Source organism: Corvus hawaiiensis, chromosome 6, assembly GCF_020740725.1.
Source record: "Corvus hawaiiensis isolate bCorHaw1 chromosome 6, bCorHaw1.pri.cur, whole genome shotgun sequence".
NCBI classification, from domain to species: domain Eukaryota; kingdom Metazoa; phylum Chordata; class Aves; order Passeriformes; family Corvidae; genus Corvus; species Corvus hawaiiensis.
The window spans coordinates 51,217,103-51,233,480 of record NC_063218.1 but is presented as its reverse complement, the minus strand read 5'-3'; the positions used below and the strand labels follow the sequence as shown (position 1 = coordinate 51,233,480).

The 16,378-nt window shown below is 36.6% G+C and overlaps 1 protein-coding gene across 8 annotated transcripts in view; it reads right to left on the bottom strand.

The window, feature by feature from the left end:
• Nucleotides 1-16,378, bottom strand: part of SOX6 (SRY-box transcription factor 6) — a 373,677-nt gene that overhangs the window by 145,158 nt on the left and 212,141 nt on the right. For all 8 annotated transcript variants that reach the window (XM_048307281.1, XM_048307282.1, XM_048307278.1 and 5 more), the window contains one exon: nucleotides 1,754-1,926. In XM_048307281.1, the coding sequence (XP_048163238.1) occupies nucleotides 1,754-1,926 (173 nt within the window). The remainder of the gene's footprint in view (nucleotides 1-1,753; nucleotides 1,927-16,378) is intronic.

Sequence of the window (16,378 nt, the reverse complement as noted above, 5' to 3'; positions counted from 1 at the left end):
GCAGTGCATGTGCCCAGGTAGCCCAGGGGCAGGTCCTAGGGCCTCAGGTATCTGTTGTCAGCACAGTGGCCAGATGTGGTGTTTGTGCTTGGTGAAACAGCCCTGATGGGGACAGTGTTATATGGAATATTTAAAACCTGTATGAGAGCTGGAGTTACCATTTTTAATGAGTAACACACCAATTGTGTGACTCCATCCTAGAAGTGCAGTGTTTGTAACTAAAGATGAGGTCTGTTAGGTTTATGTCCACATTTCCCCTACTGCTAAAGTCTCAGCAAAGGTAAAAGATGATCCCGATTTGCAGCTTCACAGTGAAATGAGGCAGATCATGGAGCTACATCATGGGCCATTCTGTATCAGTGCTCTATCATTCTTTCACAGGTACACAGTACTCTGCAACCAGTATTGTTTGGAGCTGCTGGTGACCTGGCTGCAGCTTAACATGGTAAACTATAGCCAAGACAAAGAGGAGATTTTTGTTTACATGTGCAAAGTAACTGATCTGCCAGGGTTCTGACTGCTTGTGAACAGCTTTTTGTACCTGCCTGTACAACACAGCACCATTTGAATAGGCATTTCCTGATGAAAACAAGAAATATACCAGGGAGCATCTAATCTCAAAGCTTCCTCTTAGCTGGAGCAGCACTGTGATAGGAAATGTACCCAAGACCCTGCAATGCAATTACCATAGCACTGTCTTGATGTATAGGCTTGACACAGTAAAGTAGGGTACACAAGCACCATGTGGCTCAAATTCTGAATTTTATTTGCCTATCGGTTGAGCTACATGCTCGCTTCATTGAGCATGACAACCTAGTTTTAAGTGTCATTTAATTTTCATTTTGAAATATAATTACAAAGTGTTCACTGTAAGATATCACTCGTCTGCAAATGTGTCAAGATTAATTTGTGCTAGCTTATTCACAAGTGTCAATAGTTAATTACTGTGTCATCTCTAGATGGCTAAATGACATTCTAACTTCTGATTTTTTACAGTGTTCCTTTATGTTATTTTCCATTAGGGGATGAGTCCATATTCCTACATGTGGGCAAATACCCAAGCACATAAAATACCAGACGTCACAACTCATTAAAATCAACAGAGCATACATTGCTGTATATATCCTATAAAATATATTTAACTGAAAAGATAATTCAAGTAATAATGTCAGATTCCTAAAAACCACACATTAATTTGGATCTGTCTGATCTAATGCCTGGGGGACTAGTGCATGGGATCATTGTTGTTGCACTTTTGTTCAATGAGAAGAGGACAACTCTTTGGACAACTGCATCTTTAAAACAAACAAATAATCAAGAAAAAAGCAACAACAACAACAAAAAAAAACAATACAAGAAAAACCCTCCACAGCCTGAACAAACAAATCAAACCCTACTTGTACAAGATATTTGAAGGTTTGAGTACGCTTAAGCGGTTTTTGTTTAGTTATTTTCTTGTCGAAAAGAGAAAGAGTTAAATAGTGGTTACAGTCTGGCTTGTTCATAACTCTCAAAATTGCATCTCAGTGCATGAAACAACTGTCAAATCTGTCATCCACTCCTCCCTTGGTTTTTTTTTTTTTTTTTTCAGGGTCCTATAATATTTCCTCTTTCTGGAAAAAATATGTAACTTCTGTGGATATTTAAGCTCTTTTAACAAAAAACATGAAAGGAAGCAACACCAGGCAGAACAGTGTTTGTGCTAAGCATTCTGTGTGAACCATTTTCACAGGTTTCTTTCTTGGAGCCTCACCTGTTCTTGCTGTTGGCGAGCAAGGTCCATTTGCTGCCGTTGTTTTTCAATTTGTGAGGCTGCCAGCTTTTTCTGCTCATCATGGGCAGCCAGGAGCTGCTCCCGTAAGCTGATCAGCTGGGTGATCATAGTAGAGAGCTGTCGCTCTTTTTCTGCCAGGCTTTCTGGTGTACCTAAACGTGCAGGAAAGATGTACTGTAAATATGAGGTAGACAAGAGTTACAAAGCAATATTTACTCCCCCCAAAAAATGGCTGCATCACCAATGTGCTTTTTGTCAAACAGCAGCTTGGATATGTTTTCTACTAACAAATCTCAAAAGAATGTAACACATAGATTTGCTGTGCTCTAAGCAGGGGAGGAGCAGAAATGGGAGTAAAAAAGGTGTAGAACATTTCCTTTTTTCTGACAGGGATTTTTTCTGGATGAATCCCTGTATCCTCTCCATCTAAATCTACCCACTGTGATAAATACATTCAGAGTTTATTATTTTCCCTCACTTTATATATTTTGTTGTTTTTTCACCCCAAGTATGTACAAATGATAAAAAAGAATTGAAAAGATGCTGTTTGGTGCAAGAAGCAGTTTAAGAATTTTTTTATCATTTCTCCAAAATACCCACATACCTGCTAGGTCATTTAGGTAAATGCAAGTTTTGGTTGTGGAACGTGTACTAAAAATGAGCTTTACTTGTCCCCAAGAGAAATGGCTAACCTGAGAAAATAGCTTAAGAATTTTCATTTAACTTTCAAAGTTTACTCTACAGAGAGCACTTAATTAATATGAAACTACGGTACATTTATTCTTTGCACTAATGATGCTTAATGGACTGTTTATGGGTAAATTGCATGGGTCTCATAAGTGGAGAGTACAGGGTCCTTTTCCAAATCAATCTGAAAATATCCCATTTTATGTAGGAATACATTACTCTGTCAGAAACAGCAATGTCAGTTCCTGTATTTGAACCATACAATACATTTCCTTGTGTGAGCACTTCAGACCCACAGTTCTGTGAGAGATTGTATAAGTACAGCAAGGTAGAAGCTCAGGAATATTGGAAGAGGATCTGAAAGATGTTTAGAGTTGGAAGTGGGATAAATTAAACAACTGTATGTTGTACAGCAGAACTGAAAATTAAAGAAGAAAACCAAATCAAGAATTATTCAGGTCTGTAGTCTGCCACAATGATAAGAGAAGCGGTACAAAAGAGGGTATTCACAAACTTCCTTTCCTCTGCTCACAATGGAGGACTGTGATAACGAAGTTACAGCACTTTCCAAGAGGAAGAAAATGTGTGAGGAACAGGACCTGGGAGAGAGTGGAGAAACTGTCACAAAATTATGACTTCACCTTCTTCCCAGGAGTAAGATGGATACCTCCTAGGGAAGAGAAGAAAGAGGCTGACAGGTTTCATAAGGAGAAGGGAGACAAAACAGGCATCTGCCAAGAAGGTGACAAAGCCAAAATTCTCTACTACTTACATTGTGCTATGATAGGACCAGTATGATTCTTAACACAGAATTTCATTTGCAAATGCAGCATACAAGAAAACCTCAGTCTGTGATTGCTTTATATGGAAAAAAAGAAACTGCATGGCTTAAGTCATTCACTCTAAACAAAGCAAACACCCAGAAGCAAAGGGTACCTGATTTTCATGTTGCATTTAGCAACATGAAGCACTAAAAATATTCAATTTCTTATTTGTTATTAAGTATCTTAGTTTTAAAAGAGTTTCCAACAACATGACATTTCCCTACCCTCCAATGCCTAATCTTCATTCAGTGTACATGTGACACAGGTCTCCAGAAGAGGAAAATTGTGTAACTTCTGTTGTAGTAGAAATTCTAGAAAGGGTTTTTAGTGATTTCTTTAGTCACAAGAGGTATGATGGATGCATGAAGCTGAAGGACACTCTACTACCCAGACCGAGCTATTGCAAATCCTTAGTGTGCTATGCGTGACTGAAGCAATAAAAGAGCTCTGTGCAAAAACCTGTTTCAAGACAAAAACAACAACAAATTAATTTTTGAAAGTAAGCTTAGGCAGGCATGTGGCCAGGAAAGTGCCTGCACTGAAAGTACTGCCTAGCCAGGAGCCTTTAGCATGTACCAAGCTCCATGCTGACATCTGTTCAATTACCTGCAACTTCAGTATAGACCCACCTTAACTCTCCTAAACTGAAAATTTTTCACTATGGTTCAAAGGTTATTTAGGTGGTTTTGAATCCATTTCCATGGATAAAAGATTCTTCTGCCAAAGAAAAACTCCGTTGCCCATTGTGACTTGAAGAGATCAACCACTCCACCCACCTATTTTAAAAGCCAATGGGAAACAACCTGCTGTCTCAAATGATACTTATTGTCCTCCACTGCCACCCAGGAGAGAGGAGCTTGAGACTTTCACATCCATCAAGCAGCTTTGGCGTCATAATGCAAGCCCCTGAGCTTACAGTCATAAAATATTTTACATGCCCAAAGCAGATATTAATCTCTCACTCCACTTCCATATTGTCCTGTGTAGTTGTACTTGCTTCATAACATGAGTAGAAAACCACCACAAAGACTGCCTGCTAAGGCTACAAAATATAATTGTTAGGGTTTCTTAGAACCATTTTATAAAGTTGCCACAAATTTATAATCTTTTTTTTTTCTTCTTCTTTTTTTCTTTCCCTGATTTTTTTACAATAGCAGGCAGAAGTTACTGCTCTTATTCAGGAATTCACAGCAATTGTTTTTCTTTCCTTTTTTCCCCCCCAAGAAACACATCTGAAATAAATGACTCCATTTAAAGTACTCTGCTCTTTAATTTGTACCCTGCTATGTAATCCAACAACAGAATAGAACTGATGACCACAAAATGTACACTGTGCTCCTGGAAAATCACGAGACCTCCATGAAGCTGCAGGACACCTAACCAAGCAATGCTCGAGACGAGAACAAGCATAAGATGAGAATGGTGTTGTATGAACAGTGTGTGTGTGTGTGGAGGGGGAGGAGGTATAATTTAATTTTAGAGTGGAAAATCCCAACCACTATTTTACAGTTTAAATACCAATAAAAACCAACTTGCTTAGAATGCAGACCAGATTGAGCTGATCTGGCTGGGACAAGAGAGGTCATCAGTAGCTGTGTGCCATCATCATCTGTTTTGCATCCACTTACTGCAGCAAGCAATGAGATTCCTAAACTCATTACCAGTAAATAAACTTCTGCTGCTGACTGAAAATATCTATAAATAAAACAAAAATACAGCTATCTGTAAAATGTATTTGCCATAAAAACAGATAAAACAAAAAACTTAGTAAAAAATAAACAGTAAATATGCCAGCTTCCATAAAATATTATATACCACAGCTCTCTCTGTTCTAATCCTATTCTCTTACTCCAAAGACAGCAGTGCATTTTTTTCCATGGGGTCTTCCTTATCCCCAAAACACATCTGTCTTGAGTTTCTCTCAGATTTGTCAGGTGGATCAGTGCTCCCCAGGGCCTGCTCCATCTGAAGTATTTTAATTTGACTAAACACCTGATTTATTTTATCTCTCCGATGAGAAAGGCAGTTTGTCTTAATAGAGCCTGTCAGCCCACAGTCTCATTCACAGCAATTTACAGGCAGCTAGGGATGCTGGAAAAGAAGAGTGCTGTGATTCTGTATTTTATCCTCCTCCAGAAAGCACCTAAAAGCAGCTATTCACTGCTACTGCATGTGGCATTTTAGAACTGAATTAGCTTTTTATTCAAGTAACTACACTTGTTGTGAATAGCTTATCTGTAAAATTGCTACATTCACTACTGATTTTATTAACCTTTGGCTCTATCACAAAATGGTCTTCAGTTAGGAAAGACCTTTAAAATTGACACATTTTTCTTAGGGGCCTTTATTTCAGTGACGACAGATATACTGAATTTGATCCATTGACTCCCTTTACCAGCAGTATTTAAAATTTTGAGTGTTGGTGGGAAGCTGATAGTGTTTAAGGACTTCTTTTTAAAATGAAAATGTGACAGTCTCATCAAAAGTTCAGAAAAAAATTGTTATTATTTTTGATAGTACTTCAGTTGTATATCCTCACCTTTGTGATGATAATCTGGTCATAGTAATATTTTAATTTTTCCTTGTGTGCTTATTATTTTACTCTTTATTTTGCATTTCAGCACAAATTGAGATAAAATACTCAGATTGAAGAGAACTAAGGCATCAAAGAGAACTTTTGAGAAATTCTGGTCATAGGTCAATCTAACCAGGAGAGGGAAAATAAAAAGTAGCTATAAATCTGCTGAAAAAGAGAGAAGAGTTCAACTTGTGGTCTAAAATTACATTTAGAAAAAATTCTGCTTGTGGCAAAACTCTATCTTTTAAAGCCAATTACAATGCTACGTGATTTCTGTTACATAAAGTAATAGAAAGAGCATCATGTATCTTACAGTGCATTTTATAAAAATCATAAACCTCATCCTTCATTTTATCTACCTAGATTTCTTTAAGTAGTGCAAAAAAAAAAAAAAAAAAAAAAAAAAACAAGTATCCTGTAAGCTTAGATATACAATACAATGATAGTTCCTGTATCAACCACTGGTTTGCTACCTTACAACACTCCTGTTACCTTTTACTACCTATTCAGTCTATATACCAATGTAACTGCATGTCAGAAAACACTGGAGGCTTTTCAATGTTAAATTTTTTACTGTCCTTGTGGCAAGCTGTCATGAGGTGGAGGCAGAGCAATAGCTGCTGGTAAGGGGGAAAAAAAGAAACAGGCATAACAAAAAATAGACTTCTAGGCTTACACAGCGTAATTTAAACTAATCTCTCTGACACTCAGGAAAAGAAAACTAGATAAAACCACATATTCTATCAAGTGAATAAAAGACAAAATACTGGAGTCATAAATAAACCAAAAATTTTATAGGCATGATCCATAGCTTGCTAAAGCAGGGTTCTTAGCTGTGACATTAAATTACTGTGGGTTCTTGAATGTGCTTGCCTTAGTTTCCCAACATGTACACGAAGTAAAACACTACCAATCAGAGGTTTTTATGCCTGGTTAGTTAATGTTTCTGAAGTGCTTTGAGACCTTTGCATGGAATCTCTACACAGCTGCAAAGTATTATTGGTTCTCTTGAATTCTGTGATTAGTGTAAAGCATGACAAATAACATCCTTGTTTATGCACTGCATCTAAACTAACTTTTGCTCCATACGCTTACAGGAAATACAAATTAATAAATCACAAATTATTACTCCTGTTATGTTTCTAGAACAAACACATAGTGTGACTTTTATGAAATCAGGAGACGGTAATGCAAGAAAGAAGTGTGGACTTTGCCAAACGCTAAAGTAGGGCTTTAAATCACATAACTGCAGTTCCAAAGTATCATCAGCCAAAGCAGTTCAACCAACGATCAAAAATTATTTTGAATTGAGTTAAGAAATTTCAGCTTTTTTTTTTCTTAAAAAAAAAGCCTTTGTGACTCAATTCCTCTGTTAGATTGGAGGGGATTTTATTACTTTATGGACATTGTTTGAAAAGAAAGCAAAAACACAATGCTAGACATAAAAGAAAGTGTATTTGATCTTAGCTTCCCAGAGATAACCTGGTTAAACCATTCTGTCTAACACTGAAGTCTGCAGCACACATCAGATGGGCTGTGATGTTTCCACTTCACAGGCTCTGTCCAGCATTTAGCATTTACCCTTTTTTGATTGGGTCACCTTCTAAATGCCACAAAATAGGGCAGCAAAAGTCAACAAAAATAAACAGAAAAAACAGAAGAAAGTAACAATCTAATGGAAGGGCTTCAGAGATAAAAGTCACTTTGTGAGGGCTGCCTGACTAAGGAGCCCCCTTGCCATTGCAACAGCATCTAATTTGAGTTCTAACTCCAGCAGCAGTTTAAAAAGCTTCCACTCTAAAGGGCCCCAAGTGTATCATAAAGATAAAGCATTTCAGTAGAAAACAGCCACAAAGACCCCTATTATCTTATCAGTCTTTGGTTACAACAGCTGAACCAATATGACTAAGTTCTGAATGACTTTCCCCCCCCCCCCCCTTCTTTTTATAACACTAGAATACTGGAATTTCTTTATTTCATGATCAGTTAGCAATTGTTGGTGTTCCCATATGCTACTGTCCTGTTCTTAGTCAATAAAAAGTTTTATAAATGCTCCCATTGTGCTTTGTAGCATCCCAGTGCAGAAAGCAGCACAGCAAACATGTCCAGCATGCAAAACACACCAGATAGCTTCTCTTGGGAAGGTGTAAGATCCCTCCTCTCCCTTTATGTCTCAAAATGATTCTGCATTTTCAGCTTTGAGCAAGAAATTTTATTACCATATGTCCACAGACAGTAATGGGAATTAATATTAAGAACTACTGAAAATTTTCTGTAGAGAAAAATGTCAGATTTTAAAAACAAAAAAGAGTTTAAATTAGTTATACTTTATGAGAAGGATGAAAATGCTTTACTGATAGTCCACAAGTTTTCTCCTAATTCCATACATACTAAACCTCAAACGTTGCAGCAAGTTCTTAGGTGGGAGCAATTTGAAACATGTATCATTTGCAAAACAGCAGACTTTTAAAACAATTCTATACTTATCATGGTCCTGTCTTTGTTTAGTCAGAAAACATCTGAATAGCTGAGTGAATATGAAATCAGCTCAGTGAGAACATACCAACCCTTCATTGTCCCATGTTGCTGTGGCCACAGACAGGCGAGGACAGGGACCCTCCATACCCACATACATCTCCCAGGCTCTGGGATCCTGCACCCATTGCCTTTCAGTTTGGCTCCTCCCAAGGCTTTCATCCCGTCCACACACCCAGATCTCTGCCTGACACTGAGCTGGAATAGAGTCAGCAGGCCCTGCCCAGAAGTGCCCTCACAGGCACCTCTGAGTGTTCAGGTTCAACTGAGCCCTATCTGACCACCTAAAGTGTCCTGCTCTGATGTTTTTTCCCTTCTAAAAAGAATTTGATGGATTTATCCCTTTCTTCAGACATCATGAATCGCCAAAACATTTACACTGCATTAAGAACAAGTCACAAGAATGTCTATAGTAATCCAGTTGAACATTTCCCCTAAAGATTTGCCATCACCTGCTGGCAACTGAGGCATCAGTATGTCCAGCAAATGCTCGTACCTTAGCTTTGCTCCTCCAAATAACAATTTTTTTTCTCACATGTTCATTGGACTTCTTGCTCTTGCATTGTTTCTTAGCAATTCTCAAGTGTTTCCTGAGTGATGCCTTATATTCAGAGGTTTTCTTCCTTGACTGCTTTTCACAACAGTTCCAATCAAAGTGAACCAATACATTCAAAATAAAAATATTGCAGTGACTGAACCAACAGAAACTGCTCCCAAGTTACTCCCAAACAGCTCCATAGCTGTCAAAGCAAGGTGCTAGGCAAAGGTTTGGATTGAGAAGTGCCTGGTCAGCTCATGGAGCAGCACAGTGAAACGTTGCACCGATTTTAGCAATGTGATGAATCTGCAGTTGAGTCCTAAAATGTAATCCACGTCAGGAATGCAGGAAAGAATGTGATGTTAGCCAGAGCTTCAACCTCCCCCTCCTCCAAACCAGTGCCCAGCAAAAAGCAGAATTCCAGCAAATCTCTTGGACTCCTTACTTCCTTTCACACACATGAAAAGAAGAACTCTATCTATAAGCCTTGGAGGACTTTAAATATGTTTAGTGATTTTGTTACTATCTCACAGATACCATTCTATTTTACTATTGTCTTCTATTTTAAAAAATAAATTAAAAAAAAAATAAAACTCACTTCAGCTCATTTCTTAGAATTTCTCTTAAATCCAGAAGAACTTGCAGATTTACACTCTAAATGATATTAAAAGTACACACTAAGTGTTAATTCATACATGTGCACATGGAAGGAAGACAATGATTTTTTGAATAAATTATTTGTAGGGTTTTTCAGCAGCAAGTAGAGATTTGGTTGTGAATACTTTAGTGTTTTCATTAGGTTTAGTAAAGCTTCATACGTAATCAAAACAAGCTGTTCAGAGTCTATGTAGCAAAAATGTGATATTGCTGGATATAAACAGAGAAATGCATATTATACATTTCAACTACATCTCATAGCCAACCTGTTCTTGTTGAGTTAGAATATAATGATATAGCAGAGGCCACAGGCTGTGAGTAATCTGTACAGCAATACAAACACTAAAATATGAGATAAAGAGAAAAATGAGTAGTTTTGTTTTCTTAACTGAGTAGACTGTAGCCCAGGGCATAGCACATCAAAATAACACAGTGGCATTATATAGAGAGAAAATTCACATTATTAATATTGTTATTGACTCTAATGCTCAATTCCAATGTTTTTAAAGAAAAAAAAGTACAAATTAAAATAAAGACAGTCCCTATTTAAGGCACTCACTCAGGACTTGGGAGCTGAAAAAATATCCTGACCTTCAGTTTCAGATTTTCCCATTTAAATACAGATGACAGTACTTCCCTGGATCATGGAGGGGAAGGGGAGGAGGATGCTATGCTGACGATAACAGTAGAGACTACAAACCACATTTTTGGGCCATATAATAGACAGAAATAGCATATTAGAAAAAAAATCAAGATAAAAGAGGTATTGAAAGTGAAATGACAAAAAAAAAAACCAACAAACAAAATCTAAACATCATTTACTGATAGAACAGTTCCTCTTCTGGAGAAGAATCCACACTGAGATTTCAGGAACTGTGCTAATAAGGATAGCAAAAATACTCAAATGTCATAGTAGGAATAAATTTTCAGGATCAGAACCTTCTCTGTGAAAACATCCCCACACAGATGATGTTTGCCATCTTTTCTTGTGGACATTAATATTGTGAGTGAAAAAAGCACAAGATTGGTTTTGTTTTCCCTATCAGAGAACACACATTAAGCACAAGCAAAAATAGCAGGTCAAAATAATGTCTTCCTTAAGAAGATGAACTTCATAAACATGGTTTGAAAGTTAAATGCTTTAACTTTTCCCATTTGCAAGGGATGTAAAACTAACTTCAACCCAATAGTTCTACAAGGATTTAAGTTGTCATGTAGCAAAAGAGGGGAAGTCTCATGGGGAAATGGAGATATCCAAAAGTTTTCCTTCTGATAATGGGACACAAATACTAAATAGCAGAAAAATCAAGTCCCTCAGTAATTATGTTCACAATGCCTGTTGCTTCTTCATTACACTGGGATTAAAAACTCAGCAGGTGTAACTCTCCCTTCAGATTATCTACACATACATGTAGATCAAAAACTTCAATAGAAACACCCAGTATTTACAATGGCATGAGAGCTGATCCCCATGTTCCCATAAACACTAAGGGAAGCCAGTTGTTCACCTTTCCTATTATTTTATCTCTGAACCTGGCCCAAAACACAGGAATACTTTCAACAGCTTTGGCTGAATTTTGTAATTATAGAAGAACCAATAGCAGACTTGTCAAAGAGATGTCAAAAAAACCTCACCTCAGGTTCTAGAAAACTCACTATATTGGCCATGTAGAAACCTTACTAAAATCCCGGGTTTAGGTCTGAAACTGCTTTTTCCTGACAACATCATTTGGCATAAAAAACTGTGTACTTAGTATTAGACATTTTAAATGCACTTTCTTATCAAACTCTCTCCGTGAGTTGTTTACAGCTTAATGTGAAACTACAAATGTAAAACTGAGAGTGAAGTGCTTACACAGAGAAATACTGCCCAACCTTTTACACCAGCTTCCGAGAAATTCCAACACAATGGCATTTTTTCCTAAACATTATTTTGTTTTATGGATAATTTTTTCAATTTTTATTTTTCTCTTCTGATTCCTAATATTTGCTGAATGAAGTTCTGCTGCACTAGTAGTCTCACTGCATCGTAATTAAATTAAGCAATGTTTTAGATGTTTGAATTCAATAGAAAATCCCTAAATTTCATTTCCAGAAAAGAAGAAAAAATATTTTATTTCTAATATTTGCCCCTGTGCCTTGATGGGGAGGATTGGATATATGACTGCTAACCCGTCTCTAATATTCATATAAAACATTGCAGTAAAATGTATGGTAAGACAATTTTTGTGACATCCTCTTTTAGATGTGAAATGAGATTTTCTTTTGCTTATATACAATCATAGGTAGTGTCTTCTTTGGAATTACAGTGTTGAGAGTCATAATGGATGACAGTCTGGAATAAGTAGGACCTTATCAAGTAACACAAAAAGATTGGGAGTCTGCTGAAGAAAGAAATTTAAATGGAGAATTCAATACTGATTTTGAAATTGCCCCATTTCATTGATTGTTCTTTCCTAACAGCACGGAGCTGGATAAAAGTAATTTTGTTTCCATATTCAATTTAAACTTTAACAAGTGATTTCTGGGTGCTATTAATCTTATTTTTACATTTTGTAAACATGATAGAATTTCAAGAAATACACGATTTTTCATTCTTTTAATACTAGTATTTCTTCCCATGCAAGTGCAAAAAAGCACTTATTTAGAAGGAAGAGCCCCCCAATTAAAACTTGTATTTTCAATCACAGGGATAAAGTGAATATCTGTGCTATCTAATCTTATTCTGGAAAGAGAATTGTATATGTACATGTATAAAAGTAGCTGGAAGGAAGCTGAGTTTAGAGGAAGTTTGCTTAATGTCTCATTTGATGAGTACAGCTCATATGAATTAGATGACATTAATTTCCTTACCTAACAGGAGCTAGTTACTTGTGATTTCTTTAGCTGATTATTTATCTTTCATTAAAAAGGCCCATGATGTAAAAGAAGCTTTTGTTTGGATTTTTTCACTCTTCTCCATTGTCTAAACTATGGATTAATAATGAAAGGTAAAAAAAATTATATGTTTTAATTGAGTTTTCAATTTTAAAGAGCAAGCTACAGAAAAGGAGAGTTTAAAATTTTTTTCTGTTCTTTGTCACAGTATTGAAGAAATAATGTGATTCTTCTCTTTAAATAGTGAGGAGCACTTTACTTTAATGTCTACAAATACATCCATGGGGTGATGGAAAGAAAAGGGGACAGTTGAACTTCAGGCAGCTTTTGTGTGTAATTCTGCAGCTGGACACATGCAAATCAGGTGAAAAATCCACATCTCATCACTATGCCTTCCTGTGGGCCTAATCTAGTTTTAAGGAGCAGTGAAGCTGACCCACCTGTGTGCCAGGGAGGGCTACGAGAACAAGGATAGGAATTAGAATTTTTCTCTGTGGGTGCAAGAAGGGTAGAGATCCTTTCCATAGGTGCCACTGCAGCTTTTCTATCAAAAGGCTAATTGATTTACATATCAGGATTCAATTATTTGGGCTCATTTGCCTTAAAGCTGACACTGAGGATCACACTCCAGAACACTCCAGCAATCTTGCCTCTTTTCCTATACTGAAAATTGTAACCCAAATGCATTTCTTCTGCTGCATCCAGAATGCACAATATACACAAGAGAGGAGATGTGCCCCTGTGAAATGTACCCTGACTTCTGATGTCTTGCAGTTACTTTTTATATCTTGTTAAATAAGTTACTTCCATGAGTTTTTAGTTAGTAATTATTAGCTACACAACTCAGAAATGTCTAAATATAAATATGAGGAGTATTAGTACTGCAAGATTTATATACTTAAAATATAAATTTTAATTTTGATCTTAATTACATGTTCATCTTTCATGTCTTACAAATACAAACAAGTATATCAATGAAAAACTTATATTTGCCTCTGAAGATTTTTATTGCCTCTGGTGATAAGTAATGAAGAAGCAAAGTTTATTGCAAAACAAGGACATTAGCATAGCCTGTCTATCATAGAAGCTGTAAAGAAGAAACTTCCTACCTCATCTGAGAAGAGACAATTTAGTTGAAAGCCTTTGATATGTATGGAAAAGCAGCAACATTTTATACATTTAGAATGTGCCCAGAGAAGTGAGTTGAAGGATTTACTCTCATTTCAGTGGGCTTTGAAAGAGGTCCATTGATATGTTCATTAATAATGGCATTAGGTGGTCAAAATTGGCAGCTTCAGGCTCGTGAATGTGAATATTATTTTAAATTTAGTTCATAATCAAAGAGTTATAAATTGAAAGTGCTACTTATCTGCTGCATGCAACCTAACAATCTGTAAAACCAATTCAGCAGAGCCTGTTTATTCTACAAATAAGAGTGGTCTTGTGTCTTTTGAAATAACCACAAGCGCACTGCTTGGGTATGAGAAACAAAAACCAAACAATTAAACTATGCTCTTGTACGCTCCAGGTTTATTTTATAAATAAATAATTAAATGAAAATAATGCAATCCAGAGCAAATTAGAATTCTATGACCACCTTGTTGTGCTCCTGTAAATACAATACAAAATTATCAGACAAGTTTTCTACCTAGAGAAAAACCTCCTAAATCACATTAACCAGAGCATAAAGGGGGTGGTCTACATGTGCAGGCTGAAGTTCCACACATATTCCAAGAGTGTTCTGAAATAATTATACTCTAACCACAAGCATGAGTGTGTTTAGCCAGATGGTTCTCAGAAGCAACTAAAGGGCAGTTAGAACTTTTCTTAATTCAATTTATTTGCATACCTAGTTGATCACAAACCAAAATATTTAGCACAGCCCTTTGCTACAGTCTTTGCTAATTAAGTTCTTCACAGTCCCAACCCAGAGTGGTATCAGGTTATTTTTTGTGCTTTCATAGGTATTCTACCACTCAAATAGGATCACGCAGAAAGAAAATGTAAACACTGCCTGCTCAAAAGTCTTGATATAATCCAATACTCAAAGGCATAAATTTAGCAGAACCTTAAGCACAGTGTTACAACAATTCACAATAAAACTTGAAGCACTGGGAATATGCAGAAAACATACCAAGAAGTTTTAAATTCTGCTATAACAGCATTCTAATTCAATATATTATAAATAGATCTGGGGTATATTTAAGAAATCAGGATCCTCTAATTGTTTCTCTCTCCTTAAGACAACTTAATACTGTCCAGGTTACATTTTCATTATTTTATTTCTACAGCAGCCACAATTGCAGCACTATTTTTCCTTCCTAACAAGGCACTCAAACTAAAAACACAAAGAACAAGCAGAAGCAGGGAAAACACATTTCTACTGAGGCTACTCTCAGTTGCTTTTGAAAGTTAATCATCTTCCCTTTAAGTGTCCTATTAAAAAAAAAAAAAGAGTTTTGCCTGGAAGAACACACCTATTGCACTTCGACACAATGTTTCTGAAGTGTTTCTTAGAAGTTACTTCAGAGTAACTGTGATGCTGAAATAATGTCTTAGATGAGGGCTAATTGTGACTGCAAAAACATTTTGAACTCAAGCAGTGTATTTTGTGGTTATCTTCTACCTATGAATTTTAAAGAAATTTTAAATCAAAATTTCAATCTCTTTGCACTCACAAAAATCTCAGTTATTTTTCCCAGGGGTTTCTCAGATTTAGGTGTCTCTGGGCCAGGTCTTTTAAGAGATTTGGGCTTCTTACTATTGCAAATATCCCTACGGTCATGTTTTCAAAAACATTTGAAGCCATAAGACCCATTGACTCAGATGACATTTTAAACTATTTTTTAAAAATGAGATAAATGTGTGTGAATCACATAACATCACCTTTAAAGTTTTCAGATAATTTGATCCTGATGTTCTTCACACAATGGACACTAGCACTGTGGAATGTCTTTCTAAATGATGCTGGCTCAGAGTTTTATATAGGTTCAAGGGCAGACTGGACAGGTACTTGGAAAAGGGAAGAGGAATCTATTTGACTATTTCAAAATACACAAACCCCACCAGGATCTGGAAAGCCCCAGAACAGAAAATAATCAGAGGGAGAGATACTATTAGTGCGAAGGTACAACTTTTCCCCGTTCTTCCTCATTCCTGTGTCTGAATTTAAGATTACTCCTGAAGTCAAATGGCTATTATGCTGGTTTTTCCCCTTTATGCCACAGACCTCCCTTCTATTTTTTCTCTGAGTTCTTTTGTAGCAACTTTAGCCCTTCAAATACAGTACTTGATGATTTTTTTTTAAGACTTGTTTTTCCTGTATGGAAATTCATACCTATGGGTCAGCCAACTGTCTTTCCTTAACACAGAAGTAGTTTCATTTACTTTTCTGATGTGCAACACCAACTAGTGGACATGAGAACCTGGATCTGTGTGATAGTCTATACCTTAGGCTTAGGGCTGACAGGTTTTGGTGAAAACCTAAAGTTGCTCACTTTGAGTTTCACACAGGTAATAAACTTAGGACAGCAAATGTTTTCAACCGCATCCGTAAAGTAACTTCTAAAGTATAACCATCAATACATTGTGCTGTTTCAGGGTATTAAAATAAACAGAAAAATAAATAGAAATATTGTTGAAAGACTGCTGGAGGACTTGGGATATTTAGATATCACTTTCTAGAACTCAGTAGCACTTTAGGAACTTCCAAGTGGCATGGAGTTCATTCACGTGGAAATTTTCAAATTCCTCCTTGGAGCCTTGGCTGGATATGCCATAGGAAAGATGAGGTTTCCCTGCTCTTGTGTACCCTAAATGTCCTGCATTTAGGAGACATCAGCAGCCTGCAGTAAAGCTAAACCCACAGCTTCAGCTCTATCATGGACTCAACATATATAGACAGAAGT